The 22,713-nt window shown below is 37.2% G+C and overlaps 1 protein-coding gene and 1 long non-coding RNA gene across 3 annotated transcripts in view; one reads left to right on the top strand and one right to left on the bottom strand.

The window, feature by feature from the left end:
- Positions 1-11,684, top strand: part of arb2a (ARB2 cotranscriptional regulator A) — a 319,558-nt gene extending 307,874 nt beyond the window's left edge. For both annotated transcript variants that reach the window (NM_200418.3, NM_001431106.2), the window contains 1 exon segment: positions 7,728-11,684. In NM_200418.3, coding sequence (NP_956712.3) covers positions 7,728-7,876 — 149 coding nt within the window. In that variant the 3' untranslated portion in view covers positions 7,877-11,684.
- Positions 3,858-22,348, bottom strand: LOC137495630 (uncharacterized). Its single transcript, XR_015491772.1, has 2 exons — positions 22,186-22,348; positions 3,858-4,329 (listed from the first exon to the last, which is right to left on the bottom strand). It is a non-coding gene; the product is annotated as an uncharacterized LOC137495630 (long non-coding RNA).
- Positions 22,349-22,713: the final 365 nt, after the last annotated feature.

The following is a 22,713-nucleotide window of genomic DNA, read 5'->3' as shown; positions in this document are numbered from 1 at the left end:
AATCAGCACACTTTGATATTTTTTACTCTCTCTGAGTGTTACTCGCGGCGGTGCTTTGACTGCTCATTCACTCGAGCATCGTTCGCTCATGAGCGTTTTACTATCACACACGATTACCATTTGTAACGCTTCTGGTGAGAGGAGAAAAAGGAATTGCCGATAGCTAAAGCCTGTCTTCCTTGATTTATTGTTGACATGAATGTTGAAAGAGTGCTTGTGTTTGTGTGTGAGAGAGAAAGTGTGTGTGTTTGTCACCGGGACACTGTTTCAAATGCTATTTGTCACAGTGAGATCAAAGAACTACTAAATTACCCTCAAAGGTATCCAGCTGAATAATGTAATGGTTCATTATAAAGATTTGATCTGCATCTGGAAGACGTCTTAACAGGGTGGTGAAATATGAAGCTTCATTATTTCAAATACAGTGGTCAAATGAAGTTGTGTGAAGTAACACAGATAACAGTGGCCTGTTGTGAGCGGCAGTGTGTATGTGTGTGTGTGTGTGTGTGTGTGTGTGTGTGTGTGTGTGTGTGTGTGTGTGTGTGTGTGTGTGTGTGTGTGTGTGTGTGTGTGTGTGTGTGCTCAGACTGTGAGCTGCGTCGTTGAACATGAGGATATCAGAGAATGTGTGTGTGTGAGCATTTTTGTAGGCATGAGTATGTTTGAGGGGTGTCAGGGTCATGTGGATCACAGTCTGTCTGCTGGAGAGTTTTGACTGAAACTCTTTCTGTAATACCATAATTAAATGTGTGGAATTTATAATCATGATGCTCACTACATATAATAACTGTCTATAATAAATATCTTTCTTAATTTAGCTGTTTAATATTTTTAAAAAGAGAAAGTTGTTATATACTGATACGCATGTGTACATTGTTGTGTGTTTGTTTAAAGTGTAATCACATATGTACATACAGTTGAAAACAAAGTTATTAGCCCGCCTGTGAAATATCAGTTCTTGTTTTCAATAGCGCAAGGGAAATTTTCACAGTATTTCCTATATTATTTTGTTGAGAAAATGATGTTGAAAGTGTGTGTCAAGGTTATTATCATTAACAAAAATGAACGAAAAAAATTAAAACTAAAATGTAAAATAATTTTTGTTACCTAAAATAAAAATAAAAACAAGAGTTAAAAATAGAACTAACTGAAACTGTATACAAAACTAACGGAAACTAAAAACTAAAATCTTAGCAAAAACATCCTCCGTTTTTGTCTTTGTGTATGTATTTAATACATAAACCATATGCCTTTTTTCGGAGTAAATTTATTTACTTTATACTGTCAAGTGTTCGACCTGTACAGCACCTCACAGTCTGATGCCATTGGCCAGATCAAGCCGGTTCTAGGTCAGACTTCGCTATTGCTCCCGCTACAAAAACAACGAATGGACATGACTTCAGCACAGTGACTGCATTAAGTACAGAGACTTAAAATTATTGATTTAACACATTCATGCCCAATAATGGGTTTTATTTCTGTATTAGTGATAGCAATTATGAACAAACTGATCTTCTATGTGGTTGAACTAGTTCACCAAATCAAACTGAATCATTTGGATTGATTCGCATCTCAAGCACTCTTATCCACAAACTTACTTTTTAACATGCCTAATAGCCCTTCTGACTCGAAATAAACCAATAAATACTGAGTTATTTAGTTATTAGAACAGTACACTGACATCAGATTTTAGAAGCGGTGAACCAATAATACTGTACATACAGGAATCAGTAAACCGAACACAAATAGTACATGACAGTCTTTAGTGACTGAACTTAACTAGAAAAACTGCAGCGCGGGTAAACCGAGGGCTTAAATGAGAGGATCTGCTGAAATGTAAGTTTATTTCATAAAAGAATTTAAATAAGTGAATCATGCTTCAATTGGTTTGCAAAACTTACCTGTAAGAAACTTTTCAGATCATGGTGATGTTTTAACTTACTGAAGTTATGATTGCTCACTACATGTTTTTGGTATGCTGAGTTCAAACATGGGAGGATTGTCACAAAAGATCTGATGAACGTTAAAGATTCTAACTTTACATCAGTACTGTGTATCTAACCTCAGAAGCAACCTTGCACACAAATTTTACTTAAGATAGATATATTGTGTGATGTTGTATTTGAATTGGAGGATGGGTAGTGGTAGAAGATAGTGGTCATGAATTCATGTTTTGAAAAATTTGTTTGGTTGTTTTTTTTTTTTTTTAATAAACTAATTCTGAAAATAATAAAAACTAAACTAAAACTTAGCAATTTCAAAAAATAGAAAAATATAATAAAAACTAGTAAATCTGCCTCTAAAATCTAAGGGTGCTTTCACACCTGTGGGTCTATTCTTTTGTTCTGAAACAGGGATTAAAACTGTTACAATGTTGCTCATTGTTCTTGGTGCGGTTAGCTCAGAAATGTTTCTAAAACAAACCTTGGGCCAAAATACCTAAAACAAGTCACGTGCGAGTAAACTCTCCTCACATTGGTCAGAGTTTCATAGTTTATTTTGCAGAGTCCTGCTCAGCTGTCATGTGTCCTTATTTTAATTCATGACAATAAGCAATAAGACATTATAAGTGAAAAGCTGCACTTTAATTTTGAATGGTGACACCCTCAGACGTCGTCACCAAATATAAATCAAAGACTTTTTCATATATAGCTGTTGACTTTTGCATTATAGGCTTTACATTATAGAGAGAAATAAAAAATAAACCAAGACTGATGAACAGCTCTTGTTAGTAGCCATCACGCTTTCACTTTCGTATTTGACATGAAACGCAGATTTAGCGGTAGGAATAACATCCTGCCCTACTCTTAATTCTCTCTTTATATGGCCGTATGCATATTGCATACCTATAATATACTGTGATATAGCCTGGTTTGGACCGTATTGCTTTTTCACTAAAAACAATCCGCTCCAAAGTTCATTTCTATTGAGCCGAGACCACCTCATTCAGGCCATTTCGGACCGATTGTTTTGGCACGAATCCTAGCATGATTACTGGATTCACAAATGCCAAAACAACTCACGCTAACTGGGGAAACGCAACAGGTTCCGAAACAAAAGTCTAGGTGTGAAAGCACCTTAAAACAAACTGAATTTGAAAACAAAAAAACAAAAACGAAATAAAATCTAATAAAAAATCCAAAATTATGATAACCTTGGTGTGCGTGCATGCATGCGTGTTTGTGCGTGCGTGCGTGCGTGCATGCGTGCGTGTGTGTGTGTGTGTGTGTGTGAGCTCGTGTGTTTATTTATTTAACAACAAACCCCTGTTTCTTAACCATTAACCTAACCTGCCCAATTAATCTAATTTACCCATACTTACTCAAACCTTACATTGCACTTTAAGCTAAAAACCAGTATCAAAATGAGTAGTTAAAGATGATGTACTGTCTTCATATCAAAAAGAGGATTAATTAGTTATTTGAACACTTGTTGAAAAAAATCTTGCCGTTAAACAGAATTTGGAAATATTTGGATTTCACAGGAGGGCTAATCATTTTGTCATCAACTGTGCAATTTAATGTCTGGAATTAAAATGTTTTTCTAAAACTGAAGAAGTGAGTAGTTAAATTCCACCTTAGGAACTATATAAAAGCATTTTTTATACAAGTGATTAAGTTCATTTTGCCTATTGTCAAAAAATTGTAATTGCAAGATTAAAGTTTTGTCATGGCTTTAATAATCTGTTCCCCAATTGCAAGTTAATGGATTTTTAATTGTAGCATCCCATTATGTTTAGGCATTAAAGTATCAGCCCTGTCTCTTCTATTTTCAATAACTTCAAAAAAATCTCCCTGATGAACAGAACATCTTGTGAAAGCAAATTAAACATCTCAAGGAAAAGCAGAACAAGAGACTTTTTCCTCCTTCTTCGAGGTAGACATTGCTCTCTTTATTGAAAGATGACATTTAATCAATGGCCACCTCTTTAAATGGCATTCATTTAATTTGTGGGCCAGCCAGGCACGTCTGTCCTCTTCCCCATTCTTCGTGTGTGTCTGTGCGAGCGAATGACGTAGCCGAGACCTGCCGCGGCACACATACACTATTGATTACACTCAACACATCTTGGCAATTAAGAGATGGCAAGGTAGAGTAATAAAGGGTCATTAGCGAGGCTTGCTTGTGAACCCTCATCAAAGGTGATGTCGCCGGCAGGGGCGGAGCTCCCGCAGGGTCGCCACGGGGGCTCTCCTCATTTGCATATCTGCTCGGAGACGCACTGTGCCTGACCCCATGGCTGGGATCAGTATGAGTCGCTCCCGTTGATCAGGGGTTCACCACCGGTTCAAGGTAACAAAAAAGTGAACCCTTCGCCATTAATTGGTCCTGAGGAAGAATAGAGGAAAAAAAACCAGAGAGAGAGAGACAAATAAAAAGGTTAGTTGGGAAGGGTGAGGGGGGAGGGAAAGTAAAGGCTGTGTGCTCCAAATTGGGTATAAATTATAAATAAGAGCGGTGGAGGCAATGTCTTCTCCTCTAGAGTGGTGTTGTGCCAGGACCTACACTGCTAAAGAGATTGTTTGGGCAGCAGGTATCGACTCGCTGATCGTCAGCTTGGTAAACTTGACCTGAGGCACTGATCATTGGCCGAGTGAGAAAGTCTCGACCGTTCTGAAACACACACACATGCACCTCTTTCCCATCTCAGTGCAACTATCTTCATCAATACAGCCCAGACAGGGGTCAATGTAATAAACATGGAGGTCAATATCATGGCCATCTGAGTACACTTTTGGCATGGGCCTTAAAGTTACTCTTTAATTGGATCCCTCCAGGCAAGTTCATGCACCAGTTGCAATTTCGGAGGGAAAAGTATGAGAAATCCTGATTGAAGAGGGAAAAGCACATCAGTCTGATCCTCTGTGTTCCACACAAACCCATGCAGGCTTTAAGCTGCGTACAGTGTGAATGCTTCAAAGTAGAATTGATCCAGCCGAGGTTCAAATCAAGCTTCCTCGTAAATCGCACAATAAATAAACAGACCAAACGTACTACCTGGGCAATTCCACGCCAGACTCTACCTGCCTGAATGGGCTGGGTTGTGAAAGGCTCTTGTGGGACTTTAAAAGGTCTGATGAGGACTTAAGGTGTGCATGTCACTTCACCTGGATCCAATGACCCAAACATGGGAATTCTTTAACCTGCTGCCACAGAGGGAAAACCGAGCCCTTTTGTGGATTAACTGATAGGTGTATCAAACCCAAGAGAGAGAAAATTTAATCTTCCATGGATGGCGGCCATTTCGTCCATTGTGCTTAAGTGCGCAATATCCTAATAGATGGAAAACATTATGTCAGTATGCATTGCACACAGACACCAACAAACTCACTAAACTATTTACTGTATGTACAGTAGTCAGATAACACAGCCCTAATCTAAGAAGAGTATTAAACTGATTTAGCTCGCACGGTTCATTAATGATGGGCAACGCGGTGGCGCAGAAGGTAGTGCTGTCGCCTCACAGCAAAAAGGTCACTGGTTTGAGCCTCGGCTGGGTCAGTCGGTGTTTCTGTGTGGAGGTTTCGCTTATTAGTGTGGGTTTCCTCTGGTTTCCCCCACAGTCCAAAGACATGTGACACAGGTGAATTGGGTAGGCTAAATTGTCTGTAGTGTAATGAGTGTGAATGAGTGCGTATGGATGTTTTCCAGAGATGGGTTACAGCTGGAAGGGCATTCGCTGCAAAAAAACATGTGCTGGACAAGTTGGCGGTTCATTCCGCTGTGGCGACCACTGATTATGAGACTAAGCCGAAAAAAAAAATGAATGAATGAGTTCATAAATTAAGATTTTCTGAAAAGTAATTTGTAGCCCTTTTTAATTCTAAAATGGTGCTGTTTGGAGTACAGCAACTTGGTATCCCTAACCCTAACCCTGAATTGTACCTTAAAGGGCAACTATTTTACCCCCTTTTTTTTTTTCTAAATTTTATTACGTTTTATTAAGTCTAATTTTATTAAGTCTTTTGTGTCTCTATGTTTCTGTAAAGTTTCAGCACAAAACACCCATCAGATTATTTATTACAGATTTCAGAAGTTTGTAACTTTCAGCTCTTTGTGGCTGTTTTTGTTTCCTGTGCCTTTAATGCTAGTTCTCTTCACCCACCGTCCCCACGTGCCTGTCAAAGTGTGCCTCAATCTCCGCCTCAGCTGCGTCAGATAAACAGCATAGTGACAGACATGAAGGTAGCAGATCTTACTGCAGATCTTACTGTAGCGTTTGTGAGAGATACTACAGAAAAAATATTTCCCAATGATTATTTGATGTATTTGTTGTGGAGTTAATGAGTCGATGAGAACAATGAGTCAGACACAATGTCATTACAAAGTTCACATATACAGACACACATTTAACTTGAGCTGAACAGATCTTTTAATCCAAGTTGCTTTGCGCACGTCCTGTCATGTTGATATGATTATACCCTTTACTATGGAGACAAGTTAATACGCAGCTGTCAATCAAATCTATGGGCTGGGAAACCGCACTCCTACATCATGTTGCAGTGGGCCTTAAATGGTTGGGATTTGGATCCTTTTTTAACGTCATGCCATGAATTTTTAAAAAAGACACTTATTAGTTGCGACCCAAATTGCTTGCTTACGCACTATTCTATGCCATTCTGTTGTATAAATAGTGTAAGTAGTGCCTTCACACACAAACTCTAAAAATAATAAATGCACTTTAATTACCCACATGATGCACTTATTCAACGGGTACAATGAAGTAATAATAATGGACACGTCACAAACTCAACGTTGCAGCTTTGCTCATGTAGCAGAAGGTGCGGAGCTATCTGGCATGTTGGATAATTTATTTTGTACTGTGAAAGCAAATTTCTCCTACGAGAGTGATTAAAGCGCCTCCAGATAGTGAATGCGGTTATTCTCAGGCAGGTATTATTTGGTAGTTTGGTCATTCATTTCACTAATTTGGCAACCATCAAACATCATATGGGAACAGTTTGAATTTCCACGTAGTTAAAAAAAAAAGCAGTGTTCTATTTGAGACGACACTACATACACATACTATGCTGTTGAATGTATAAGTGCATAGTGTATAGTGTGCCATTTGGGACGCAGCTATTGTATTTATATCACCCCAGTATGGCTGTAGAGACACTACATACACACAGTTCTGTCCAAACATCTTCAAAAGAATATTTTCATCATAGGTGCCCTTTAAAGTGACAACTGATTTACTCTTTAAGGGGTGAAAATGTTTAATGCAGTGTGGATGCTACAATGCAAACACTGGTCCAGTGAAGCACACCAAGACCAGTGAAAATGTGAGGAAAAACTCTGGTGCACTCCCATTGTAAAATGTTATGTTTGTTTTGTTTTATATTTTCATATTTTTATATTTACTTGTTTTAAAAATAACAGTGTGAATCCTAACTGAGCCAGAACTGTAGCCTGTTTATCGTTTTCACTTTTGGATGACCTAATAAAATTAAACTACATGTGTGAACCCATCTTGAAGTACAAAAATACATGCTTTAGAGGTACAAAATCAATTTAAGAGTCTTGTGCTTGTGACAAGTACCTTTTTTTATGAAGATTAATTTTTATTGTGTCTTGAAATTCAGTGTAGCTTATTTTGTGTTCAGTTTGACGTTCTATAGTAATAGGAAATATTCATAAATGTTTGTTTTTGGGGTCAACTATCCCTTTCTAAACTGTTAATCTGGGTTTAATCTGTGTTTGTTTTGATGGTATGTGTTTTGCAGGTACAGAGAAGCACGAGCTAACATCATGGAAAAGCTTCCAGTCCATCTTTAAGTTCTTCAGCAATGCCCTTAAAGACCATGAGGACGACTCCTCATCCAGTCCGGTCACCACACGCAGCTCCCACCGAATCAAACATGAAGACTTCTAGAGATCCCAACATAGAGTCTAGTATCGTTCCCTTTCTCCTGATTCTGTTTCTCCTCTTTTCCTTTTCTGAAAACATATTCCTCCTTGAAGCCCTCCTCCCAGTGTATTGTATGACTCTGTGGAGTGCAGGGTCAGGCTGTATACATCAGAATAGCGTTTTGCATTACTTCTGGATGAGTGCAACTGTCAAAGCAATATGGCTTCACTGCTTGTGCCTCCTGTGGGCCGCTGTGTGGATTTGGTGGTGGCCCATCGGTGGCCAGATTAAGGCTGACAGGCGGCGCCGCACACCGCCTCTTGATGCACCTCTAATTATCCTGACATTGTCCTGAACTGAGCTAATGCCTGGGAAGCACCTGCACACACACACACACCCATGCCTGACAGGTCCTAGTGCCTGCCTGCAAAGTCTATTTGGTTTCCTGTTGTTTTTCTTCTTTCTTTTTTTCTTTCTTTTTGACTGGAGTCTCACTTGCAGTTAAAGTACTGGAGTGCTTAGAAACTTTGTATGTCAGATGCTAAAGGCTTACAGGTTGTTTGTTCATACGCATAACACTTTAACAGGAAAAAGGCAACTTGCAGAGTCAAATTCAATGGCTAACTTGAGACTAGATTACGAATGAATAGAATGAAGTAAGCCATTGACAGCATGACAGATTGGAAGAATCCTCCTCTGTTTTTAAATCCCTTAAAACCTTCTGCGAGCATGAGTTTTAGAAATGTCTCCCTTTAACGGAGCAGATATGTCAGTCAGGTAATATCTTCCTGTGTGTCAGGATCAGGGAGATTTAATGGTATCTGAAGTATAAAAGCCATTCCTTTAGATGTTTGCTAATTGAACCTGCCCTTTTATTATAATTTTTTTGGCAGAGTCCATGACTATTCGGACTGTTTTAACATCTCATTGTCATCTTCTGCTAACGCTAAAGCGTGTGTTATGTTTCTGTCTCAGCTGAGACAAGAGGTATTGTCTTTTGGACAATGTAGTATTAGTGGAGGCTTAAAGATATGTCGCTCAGGCATGTCAACAGATCAGTCTGCTTTAACTTGAAAGTAATCTCTCAGTAAAAAGCTGCTCTGGTCTTGTCACTTTTTTAGAGATTTAATTTGTCATTAGATATTTAGATTGCTAAATATGTTTTATCCAAAAATAGAAATGTGAGTAAAGCTGGGGGAAAAGCTAACACCCCAGATGCTTTCATATTAGGAAACTATTTTTTACAACCAATTAAACTTTTAAAAATGTCTGCAAATGTTCATTAAAAGGCACTGATTAACTGCAAGTTGCTTATAAATGCTGTCAAAAATATTTTGCTCAGATCTAAATATTGTTGCCTTAGGAAATAACACACAAAGTTCATATTTAATTTTATATATATTTTATTTTCAAGTAAAACCTGACAAGCCATATGCGAACTTCACTTGTACTAGGCGCAGCCTTAAACCAAATCGAACTTAATTGGTATTTAAATTAGGACTCGTTTTAACAATTCATGTTTTAATCTTAGAGATCTACATTTTTATTGAAACATTCCAGTCACTCTGAAGAGGTATGCTGTTTGCTGCACACGTGAAGCTGTTCACTATTTAAGATGTTTTCTCACGTTTGTATTCGCTTTTAATTAGGATGCATTGAAATTAAACCTTGATCTGATATTTCACTTTTCATAACTCGTTAAAATATGTTTGTCTTTTGTCTTTGAATTAATGGCAGTTTGGTGCCCTGATTTCTTCATGTCCGTGTTATTTGAAGGTAATAATGATCTCCACACATGCAGTAATAAAATTCTTTATACAATTGTGCGTCGAGATCCCTTCGTTTGATTCTCGCGGTCGACTTTCTCTGTGTTTTTTTTTTTTTTCAGTACATAAACTAACCTGCGCACTTGCGAGCAGTTTGATGGACATATCTCACCTTCCACTTAAAGACACCGATGCACAGGGTACTCTTATTTACAATGTAATGATCGTAAAGGCATCGCTTTCAACCCAAGGAGTTGTCGGGTTAAAGTTCAGTCTAACGGGGGAAAGATCCTCGGAGCCCGATAAAGCCTGTTGCTCCAGCGGCTCTTCGCTCTGCTCTGTTCCCAGGGAAGGTGAGCCTGCTCGGAGAATGACTCGCTCTTCTCACGTAACAGCTGTGGAACTCTATCACGAAAGCTGATATTTGTGTCTAGATCGAGTCCAGGCCTTTACAATGAGACCAATGTTAACCAAAATAAGTGTCAGTCAAAGACGGAGAAGTATCGGATGAAGCCATGTCTATAGCACCTACTTTTTATGTCCCGACTGCTTGTTTTAGACCTTAACTCGCAAACCAGCGGTAATAATGGCCTAAAAGTGACACGGTCACAGCAAACCTGTCCCACAGAAAGAAATAATCACTGCTTCTGTTTGCTTTTGATTATCAATTGTTCTGACGGGAAACAACACAATTGTACTGTTTCCAAAACAGCTTTCGATTGTGTAAAGATGTGTAAAGATCAGTGCGAATTAAGGGCTATAATAAAAGGAAATTTTAATCAAAATTAGAAATAAAATTTGTTAAAACTTATTTTCATCTTTCAAAAATACAAATGAAATGCCCAAAAATATTTTTCTCGTGTTTCTTCTTGTCTACAAATAGAAATATTTCAGGGGGAAACCTAACAAGAATGTCAAAAGATGTTATTAACAAAATAATGGCTTTACTCAGATGGGATTTTTCCGTTTTATGATTTATCAGTCACATTCTAAAAAAAGATTTGTTATGTCAGTTATCTTTAGAGTGAAGTTTTTTAACATAAAAATAAATAAAAATGTATAAAGATAAAAAAAAATACTATACAAAAGCAGTGAACTTCAAAACAGGAAAAACAACAAAAACTAAAGGTATAGTTTTTGTTAATTTTTCTACTTCTTTTTTAACAAGACATTTATAAAGAAATTACAACTTGTTTATAAATCAGATATATCCGTCAAAATGCATAAAATGTTTGAGTATTTGGATATAGGCTTACCCAACACGATAATCTCGTAAAACAACTGTGTAAGCACATAGCCTAAACTTATCATTAAAAGCTTAGTTTTATTTGCTATTAAATTTTCTAAAAGATTATACAAAAAGCAGACACATTAAGGGGTTTCATATATAGTCACAAACCAGTTTTGTTTTATTTTAATAGTTTTACAAATTGTGTGATGTTGCTTAACACAGTTTAGGTTTCTAAAGATCAAAAAAGTTTCAACTGTTGGTTTATTGTGTGCAAACACCCATGATGAATGAATTGCAGACAATACACTTCTAAAATATATCGCCTAAAATACTTAGAACTCACTGCATTGTAGCGTACAGTGTTTATTGAATTTTCAACACTTTTTTTCATTCTTTCCACAAGAGTCACATTTGACTCCAAACATATCATATTTGAAGTCTTTAATATTTCAATTTTATCCGCGATTTGTCCCGCACGCTCTCGTCTCCTCCCATACTCTCATGCACCGCCAAATATGAACTATTCTCAAAGAGCCGAGCACTTGCCGAAGCTGGACTGTCACTCCTCCAGGCCCTTGTCTTCGGGAGTACTTTACCAGATCGCTGTCAGATCTCTATTTGCATAATTATATGCTCGGTTCTGAAGGGAAATCTAGCCCTCAAATTTTACGGGTCAGCAAACTGCAACAATAAATGTTTTATTGTGTCCTGACAAAGAAAAAAAAAACTAATACAACTCTTTCTGAAATTGCTCCTCTTTACTTCCACTTCTATCTATCTATCTATCTATCTATCTATCTATCTATCTATCTATCTATCTATCTATCTATCTATCTATCTATCTATCTATCTATCTATCTATCTATCTATCTATCATCTTTTTAAGTTCCTTTCGCATTGTAAAAAGTGCTATAGAAATAAAGGTGGATTGAATTGAATGTGTCTGTCTGTTAATTTTTCCCCTTTTTATCGTTCCCTCACGTCCCGTTTTGATTGATTGTTATTAGTTCATATAACACACATGGCCCACATTCACACCCACCCACACGCGCACCTTGACTCCCCGAGGTTCCGCTTCCTCGTGCGAAAGAGCTCCGTTAATGTCGAGAGAGTGGGAGATGTTTTGGGGTGATCACGCCACAGAGAATCGGACAGCTGCTGTTGGCAGAGGCTTGTCTTTTAATGATTGCTTTCAGGTTTCTGTCCCCCTTCTGTCTTCGATCCCGATATTTTTAGAAAGACAATATGTGCGTGAGTGCAACGCGGTGCATAAAATAGATCACACTCTTCCTTCTAAACTGGAAAAAGGAATGCAACTTTCATCAAGTTATGTGAGGATGTCATGATATGCAGAAAAAGACAGAAAAGATTGAATTTGTTCCGAGTTGCTTTGCAGTGTTTGCGCAACACTTGCTCGAATAAGTGATTTATTGCATTTTGAGAATAATTGTAGCAGTCTCTCACATCCTGGGATCCCAGGTGCTTAATTTAACATGCCGACAGATCCGTAAGGAAAATAATAATAAATACAATAAAAAAGGGATATTTTTGTGGATAAATATTGGTTTGCTCTTGCTTGGACAATGATAAACGGACTTTGGAATTCAGCAATATGAGTAGGCGCGCGTATAAACTGATTTTGGTGCAGGTCAGAGAATATAATGTTTTGAATTCGGTTTGCGTGATGAAAAAGAATGGCGATAAGGCATCTAAACGATTATTAGCTCTGAACACACTTTCCTTTTTTCTTCTTTTTTAAGACAAATTCCCGTCAAATTTATTATGTGTCATACAACAGGAAAACGAATAAAATAACATGTTCCATCTCACAAACAGGCTTAATAAAAAAAAAAAACAGCAACAATAATAATTTTGTTGGGTGAAGCCTGTTCGCAAATATCATGTCGCAAAAGTGTTCAATGTATCAAAAATGTTTTAAGTATTACTTATAAATGAAACATGAATAAAATTTTACGTAGGCCATAACGTTTTAAATACTTTTTAATAAAATATTTTATGTCTATTTTATATATATATTTTATATATAATTTATATATATATATATATATATATATAGAGAGAGAGAGAGAGAGAGAGAGAGAGAGAGAGAGAGAGAGAGAGAATATGTAGACTTTTAAACTACTACAGCTTTTGTTAGAATATATCCTTCATAATTAAAACTATTAATTAAAATTAATAAAAACTCTGTGAACTTTATTAGAAGAACATCGCCATGTTTGCTAATCTTTATACTACTATTAGTAATACTGATAATAATGATAATAATAATAGTAATAATAATACTAACAAATATATATATATATATATAGTTGCATTAGTACATTTATAATAGTATTAGTAGAAATAGTGGCGCCATAGCAACAGCATAAATAATAGTGCACACATCTTCTCTTGCCAGGCTAAGTTTACTGAATTCAGGTTTGAAAACTGTAGCAAACTAATAATAACTAAACTGGATGAAAACTAAGCTTAAATTAGATGCATTATATGAAACTAAGCTCACTAGCTATACATCTGGTCGCCCCACAGTGTCTAAAAACATTTTTCGCCACTCAGTTCTTAATGGGGGATTTTAAGAGCAAGGGCCAGAAGACCTGGGCTTAAATCACTTGGTTAAGGTCACATAGTAACCGGAGCGCTCGGAGCGTTACAACCTGTCATTTTACAACTAGGGATGGAATTCCCACATAGGGTGCCAAGCGGGTCACCATGATATCCAGCGACCCAGGGTTAGGCCACGATAAAACCTGATCCTCTCTAAACAACAAGAGGTCTTTTCAATGAAACCAGACAACAGCGCCTTAAAACTCCTATTATGCGCCGAGCTCTCCACTCGATTTTGTAGATGTGAGGTTGGAGGAAAGGCTGAAGGCCTCTTCAGTCGGTGCAGTCTCGTCAGACGCGTATAGTACCCTGGTATTCAATCACGCATTATAGATGAGTCTCATCAAGCTTAACGGGTTCCTCGGAGGCTAAACACATTGGTGCGCGGTGCTGGTTGCTCCCACCTGAATATCCGGCGCGTTATTGCACAGCGCATCCTCATTAAGAAACGCCCCAAAAGATGAGGCTCTAAATTAAGTTATTGCCATCCAATGAACCCAAATTAGCAAGGCCACAGAGGTGCCCGTCTGACGGACTGCCGTTAAAAACAACCTGACAGGCAACAAGGTAGACTGTATGAGTGTGAAGGTGTGATATATATATTTCGCGCGTATATGAAGTGATAAAATGGATGAATGGCTAATATCCATTAATTGGTCTGCGATTGGTGGCTGCACATGCAGGTTTAGGCCGTCTCTGTCTCTTCTGAATTCAGTGCCGTCTCTCACCCTTCAGAGCGTGTGGTGTTCATACAAAATAGGCTGCTTTTCTCCCTTTCTCTTCCTCTCATCTGCCTGACAACCGTCACCGCTATAAACCGCTGCGTCCCTCCATTTGACTACCTGCTCTTTTATGTCTCTATCTGAATCAGCATACAGGATGAAAAACGCCACCCAGATCCGACGACAGCTGACAGCGTAACTTTTGATGGGAATGATGTGTCTGTGACGAGGTCTCTTATACCTGAGCGAAGGCGTAGAAAATGTGCCCAGTTAGTCTTTAAAGTGAGCTCGAGAACAATAGGTCTTTATTATTGTTTTAGGCGACTCCCCTAAAGCAAATCTGTCACTGAATGAGAAACTGACGAGGGTTTCCAGTGTGCAAGGAAGACAAACAGTGCTTCCTGCTCGCTTTATCTTAGACGTCAAAATGTGAGGCTGTGGAGGAAAGTAACGCTCGCAAAAGATAAAATAAGAACCAAGAGTTAAAAATAAGTTCAAATGTATCATATGCAGCGTTCTGTGACCTGAACGTCGAGATGAGAGGCGAGGTAAATTTAATTAAGGAACTTGTGGATAAAATAGGAAAGCCGACAATTTATTACATCGTTTGCATTTTCGTTTATAGCTTGAAACAAACGCCCTTTAGATTCATATTATTATGAACAATGTTAAGAGAAAAAAAGGATAGGCTTTGTTGATTACTTTCCTACAGCACTACGAATTTAACAATATTTATTGCGAGGGAATTAGAGATAAACACTGCAAGTCAAATTAGTCAAACGATTAAATATCTTTCTCGAAGAAAAAATGTAAATGAATTTGATTAGTGAAAAACACTAAAAAAGGAAATAAAAATGTTTCATTTATATCAGCGTCTGTATGAATTTGGCTTGCTGCAGTATAATTCATTCTTTCGGTTTTCGTAAAGGTTATTAGAGTATTTTAAAAGTTTTTGATTTATTGTGTGGGTAATTAAATGTCTTACATGAAGGAAACAAACAGTATACTGATGTTTAAATTAGCTGGATCAAGTCAAATATTACATATTCGATGTTACAACTTGTTTATTAGATATATATATATATATATATATATATATATATATATATATATATATATATATATATATATATATATATATATATATATATATATATGTGTGTGTGTGTGTGTGTGTGTGTGTGTGTGTGTGTGTGTGTGTGTCTTTACTATTTATTTTTAAATGCGGATTTTCATGATAAAATATCGACAAGTTAGTTTTTATAGCATCTTATTAATTAACATGTTTTTTTCAAGTAATAATAAACACAGGTGTCATGTCGATGTAGTTATTTGCATTTTACATCTCTAGTCGTACCTGCGATTTTATTAAAAAGGGACTTGTTAGTTTGACCATGCGCGTTATTTCTAACGTGAATTCGGATCACCATCACCTGTTATCTTGTGTGTTATCTCACCCTTTCTTCCCCGTCCATTAGCGGTCATGATCGCTCCATCACCGTGACAGAGGTGTGTATTTGCGCTTAGAGCACTGACTGTCAGGGTGGCTTGTTAAAGGTTGTAAACCAGTGGCAGCCTCCTGATACAGGCGATGGCATCGATTTAAAACTTGTCCTGTCTAATTTGATAAGAGCACCCGCACCTCTGAATAGGACCATGGACAGCGCTCTTTCTTGACCCTGAACTCGCCCCTGTCTGTTTCGCAGAGGGACGGTCACATCCAGTTGTGCAAGGGGTGTGGTGAGTGTGTGGATGAGGCAAAAGTTAAAACTTACTGTGCATAGCTCCTTTAGCTGTGCACAAGATAAACAAAGCTCTAAATGTCTCATATTCTTCTCTCTTCAGGAACACTCACTCACCATCCCAAACTAAAAACCTAGGAAACTCCGCTGCGATGTAATCTGACATACGATAAGCAATCGAATTCATCCAGGAACAAAGCTGAATGGGGAGTCACGGAAAACTCTCAAGTAACGCCAAAGAGGCTGCGAGACTGTTCAGACTGAAGGGGGGTTTGCTAGTGGGGAGAGGTTGTTTGATGGATCTCTACAGCTTTGAGACAGCTTGTTAATTAAAACCCCAAGAGATGAGCCTCTGGAGCCACCGTCCATATTAGAACATTGCTAACTATCCCGACAGCGAGCAATGTCACAAGCACGAGAAAAGGCTTTGTACTTGTTTCTCAGCAAACATTTCGCCTTTATCTAATGCTGGTGTAGCTAAAAAATATTTCCTAATATGCTTCAAATATCCCATATTTACTATAAAAAGTATTTGTTGAAATGTGACGTTTTCCTACAAAAAGCAGAAACAATACAAGAATGTATACTATCTTTTAATTGGATGGTTATTTATCAGTATTATAATGCAGATAAGGCACAAATAAATTTCACAATACATTCTGGAAATGTTTCTAATTATTTATTTATTTGCTTATGTATTATGTAAGATCTCGTGTGTGTGTGTGTGTGTATATATATATATATATATATATATATATATATATATATATATATATATATATATATATATATATATATATATATATATAATTTATTTATCATTAAATAACATGAAAATTACTATTGTTATCCCCTACAAACAGTACAAGTACATGGCTTGGAAAAAAGCCCAATGATATAAAACAAAACTGAAAGCTGAATATTTATTAACACCTCAGCAAATTTATATAATAATATCAAAGCCATATAAAATAATATATTTATTGTTACATTTTATGTGTAATTTATTTGGTGTCGGACTATAGCTCCTCATCGTCCGCTGAGCAATCTGGCATAACATTTAAACGACATCTTTAAATGTTCTTCACGTCGTGGGCACATTCATCAACGTCAAATATGGACAAGCCGCTATTTAGAGAAAGTGTAAGTGCTGCAATATATCTTCTTAACACTCACAGAACAAAATGTGTTCGTTTTTTTTCCTTTGGAAATGCGAATAAATCCAGTTATTTCTGTCACTTAAAAATATGAAATAATATAACATTACGCTTTTTCAGAAGGGTCTAAAAGATATATTTAGAAAGCTGTTAAAATGGTCTCATCGTTTTCACATGTTAATTTATCGACTGTGTAGTCCATTCATTTTGCTGAGTTGATTAGAGACTAAAATTTACTAAAATCATGGAATTTTCGACATGAGAACATAAAAAATATTTATTATGGCTTTAAAATGTTTAGGCTATTTGCAGCAACGTACATTTACATAAATTTATTATAAAACAGTAGTAGCCTACTTCAATAAAGGTTTTCATAATCTATCGCAATTAAATATCCAAATCCCACAGAAACATAGGCTAATATGTGATATAGAGCATAATTATGTTATTTCCCTTTTATTTTAGAGGGAAAAACACATAAGATGCTATAAAACAGCAAGCACATCCATACAAGTCTATTTACTTTTATAAGTCAACTGCATAATATTAATTGAGTGTTTTATGTATTTTCTTAAATTATTTTTTACTACAAATTCAAATATCCCATATTTCGCGAATCCCAAGCGTGGAGGACTAAACGAGAAAAAAAGCATTAACACTGAGTGTGGATGAACAATGGCAAAAAGGAAAAGAATAAACTGAGGACCGTTTGTTCCTCTAACTGAGGGTCCCAGAACACAGAGCGCCATCTAGCAAATAAAGAGAGAAATAAACAGCTCTAGACAGCACCCTTTACAGGGCATGAGAACACCAGAGCATCATAACAAAGCCGCCAGTACCGATCTCACATGATTTCCTAAAACACACCAGAAAGAAAAATGTAAAGTTTGTAAAACAATGTTTGGTCGAACATTTGCCCTAGTATACAGTAACAATAAAGCCAATCATTACCCTTATGGTAATTTTAAAAAGTGTAAACTTTGTATTTTACGCAGACATGACCATACGAACCTTGCTTTGCTCTGAAATACAGTGGTGTATTCGAACTCTTATTTTATTCGAACTATTTACGTTATACCTGTTAAATTTCTGGTGAAACTGAATGAATAAACGACAGCACACGGCATAACTATGTCTTAAGTGGAAGTTGGTTGCCTATGTATATTATTGTTCTTGTGCGTTGCCAGTCAGTCTATCTTTAAGATGCATTATTTGGAAGTTTTACAAAGTCATTTACACGGACATTTACACATTTAATTTGGAATAAAAACTTCTCTCTCTCTCTCTCTCTCTCTCTCTCTCTCTCTCTCTCTCTCTCTCTCTCTATATATATATATATATATATATATATATATATATATATATATATATATATATATATATATATATATATATATGTGTGTGTGTGTGTGTGTGTGTGTGTGTTCAGGAATGACGCAAATAAGTAATACATAAAATAAGTACTTAAGTAAGTAAATAAAATTTAGAAGGGAAGGTATACAAATAAATTCAAATTTTATTAAACATTATCAGAGATAACCATCTTATGATTTATAATGCATCTAAGGATTTATAATGCATCTAATGCAATAACGAACTAGTCATCATATTCCGCGTGCTTAATTAGATTAGCCTACTTTTTTTACTAAAAAAATTATATATATATATATATATATATATATATATATATATATATGTGTGTGTGTGTGTGTGTGTGTGTGTGTGTGTGTGTGTGTGTGTGTGTGTGTGTGTGTGTGTGTGTGTGTGTGTTGTTTTTATGACTGATGCACTCCTTACGTCGGCAACGTCATAAATGCACAACGCCAATAATATTAACATTATCCTTGTTGTCTCTCTCTCTCTCTCTTTCTCTCTGTATGTACACAATGTATGTAGCACCTAGGCTGTGTTTGTGCATATATAACATTAGACGTCAATTTGCCTATATAAAAAGCTTTAATAAAATTGTAACTTATCTGTTCAATGAATGCATTACATCTTCCAGCACTGTGATGAACGTAGGGTAAATCTTTATAAATTAAAAGACATGGGACTCGTCATCCAGCTTGAAATGATTGAAAGGTGCAAATGCGGATTGGCCGTAGCTCGTCCAATGAGCCGTTTGACGACAGGCCTCGTACACCATTTCCACATTTAGACACGCACAATCTCTCTTGCCATTTACTGTTTGTTTAAGGACGTGACTGTTCCGTTTTCATGTTGTTGCATTTGTAAATTATATTTATAACTTACACAGATTTGATGTAGGCTACAATCTGATTTTAAAAAGACGTTTTAATACAATGTTTAAAATACGGATAATTTTTAATTTAATTTTTTTTATTAATTATATTTTACGTTGTATTTTAGATCAGATTTTGGTATTACGATCATTCGAACTTCCGGTTCGTTCACTTTTGTAAAATCAAATCAAACTTAGAAGAATGACCCTCTTAAAGTAACTAGCTTCCCATCCTCTGAATTTGTCTTTGAGAGGTAAGACTGAAGACGTGATGGGGTGTATTTGAAGTATGACGAGCTTTGTGGTTGACTCCTTTTCATTGCCTGGCTACAAACACGCCTGCTCTCAAATAAGCCTCTCCAAACCCCTCCGCCTCCCGCCACCTTGCACTGAATGGTCAGCTGACCTCAAGGTCTTCGTCCACTCTGTCCAGTTTTGACCGAATAAGCCACCTTCCCCCAGCCCTGCCACAACTAAATAGGATCCCTGCTATTCTTTATTGATATCATCAACGAATGCAAATGAATTTGGACGTGGGGGGCAGGGGGTTTGAGTTTCAGGGATAAAAACCACCACGAGATAGCTCTACAGCGGACGGGATATTTGGGAGTGTCTGTGGTAACGGTTCAGACCTTCTTGCTTTTTATTGAAAGGATGAAAGAAAAGCATGGGAAACAAATATGTTAAATAGAACACCACTGAAATATTACATTCAGTAATGCTATACATTTCTTGATAAGCGAAGCCAGGTCAGAGCCCACCTTCTCTTACTCTCTCTTTCCCCATTGCCCGAATCCTCAATCCGACCCCCATCTTTAGACACACACAGACAAACGCGCGCACACTTATATGAGCGCACGAGAAATCTTGCTTTGTGGTTTAGCCCGTGGATGATGAGGGATGTGGCTTCTTATGCATGACGAGGTTGCTTTCTTGCATCATCAGGCCTTGAAGTGTGTATTCACAAAGAAATAACGGCCTTTTAAATATTTACGTCTCATAAAATGTCAACAACCCATAAATCTATTACTAATTACTTTTTTTATTTATAATATTTACATTTTATTAAAATACAATTAAGATTATCACAATGGCGATTTCAACGCACCTTCTACATAACATCGGTGAGCACTGGAACATGCATGAACATGATATCTAATTGTACACTTGTTTACTATCCAGATATCTAGATTTTTTTTGTGTTTTGTAAACGTTCGATGGCACGTACCTTATTCCACATCTAAAGTTTATTTGAGTCACTAGACGCGTTCACGTCTCCTTGGAAGAGGGGGAATGCCTGTGAATTTATCAAACGCACAAATTGCGACAACTATAGGCAAGACAGGCAGTATAAAGGGGGAAAAGGCGTGGGATCAGAGAGCCGTGGCAGGGACCAACACTAGAGCAAGAGAGATAATGCCTCTGTCAAGACCCGGTCTATATAACGGGGATGAAAAATATCCCTCCACAAAACGCTTCAGTCATTTATTATGAAAGAAAATAGAAGTCATGCTGAGAAATTAGGCAAATAAAAACGAAATTAGGGCTATATTAACCACAACATAATTCACCAAGCCTGTCAGGCCGCCTGCTACGAATCAGTGCATAACATGCTTGTTTATGTGTTTTAAGATATGTTAATAAAGGATAGATAGATAGATAGATAGATAGATAGATAGATAGATAGATAGATAGATAGATAGATAGATAGATAGATAGATAGATAGATAGATAGATAGATAGATAGATAGAAATGTTGGATTTAGCAGTTTCTGGGGGATACTAATTCGTAAGAAATTGCATTTTAATAAATATGGGGGAAATATGTATATTGATTTTATGTGCAGCTGTATGTAGAAAGTGGGTCATTGTTAATTTGTTTCCAGTTTGAAGCGCAACTGCAACAATGCTTCTGAGTAAAATTGGGAGTGTCACTGGCTGCGGTAGCACAGGCGCAAACCATCTGTTGTGCATTATACAATCGGGCAGTAAATATTGCTGAAAAAGCCAGGACGTTATCAGGTATGTGGCAACGACATTTCTGTACTGTCCATTTGGTTGGGATCAGAAAACATGTTCGTGTATGTCTCTGGAAACATACTCGCATCACAGAACGAATTCACTAATTACACGCGCTTTGTCCTGAAGATCTCACGATAATCTGACGTCAGCATGTTTACTGTTCTTGAAGGAAAAACTGAATGAAGAAAACTGTTCTCTGTCTAGCTGTGAAAGGCGAATTTTTTTTTTATCGGTAACAAGCAGGCATTTTATTTCATCACAGTAGAATATCGAGAATTGTAAGCGTATTTACAACCGTTTCCTGAAATTAACAGAATATATGAGACTCAAAGTTTTACACGAATGGCTGCTAAATATTGTAATCATTCGCTTCAATCCGCTTAGTTTTAAAAAGACACTAAACATGCATTTCATATTTCGCAGTTAAAATAACGTCTGCGTCGCTTCGCCTCGGTTACCTCTTGTTACATGTTTTCCTTTCAAAGCAAACTTTCCGCTTCACAAAGCTCCCTTTTCCGGCAGTGATTTATTTCTTCAGCACACAGACAAACACGGAAAACTGGCACTCTCGAGTTTAAATGCCACGTGTTGATTGATTTGTTGTTAATGACAGTCGGAGTCATACATACACGCACGTCGAGACATCCTCTAGTCTCTTGCTTTCCCACAGAGCTCCCTCCCTCCACCTCCGCGCTCTCTCCATCTCTATTGAGCTATTCTCCACAAGGCGCGTTCACGCACACTCTTGCACTGGCGCGCGCACCCAGCAGCCCTGACTAATACACGCGCGCGTTTAAGGGGGACGAAATGAAACAAATTTTCTTACTTTTTTGGAGGACATCTGCGCAATACTTCAAAATCTTGCTGTGGCTGACTCCAGTCTTCGCCATGACGTGTTGATAAAGTCGCTCTTCGGTGACTTGTCCTTTAATTTATGCTTCTCTGGAGTCTGTCCCCTGTACCCAAATGCTTTGAGTGAACTGAAGTGCAGATTGAGACATATTGAGCCCCCTTTAAGGGGGATCATTTCATGTGGGAGGTTGGACGCAAAGTTTGGACCCGTGACTAGCATTCCGGAGAGACATGCATATTTTAAAACAACAAAGAAAGATAAAGACGGGACGATGGGTGGGAGTGAAAAAAAAAACGTTTGGAGAAAACTTTAACCAAATGATAAAATGCTGTCATTGTTGGACCAGATTTAAGCGCGTTTTCAGTTGTGGATCAACTTGCAACAATTCCCCTGTGAAAAAGCTGTCTGTGTAAATAGTTATTATATTTACATGCGTATTCGTTAAAGAAATTGATTATTGTTACATACTTTGTGATACACTTTAAGATGAGTCGCTTTGTC

Source organism: Danio rerio, chromosome 5 (assembly GCF_052040795.2).
Source record: "Danio rerio strain M-AB ecotype USA chromosome 5, GRCz13ab, whole genome shotgun sequence".
Lineage (NCBI taxonomy): Eukaryota > Metazoa > Chordata > Actinopteri > Cypriniformes > Danionidae > Danio > Danio rerio.
Note: the sequence above shows the minus strand (reverse complement) of the source record. Positions and strands in the feature narration are given on the sequence as shown.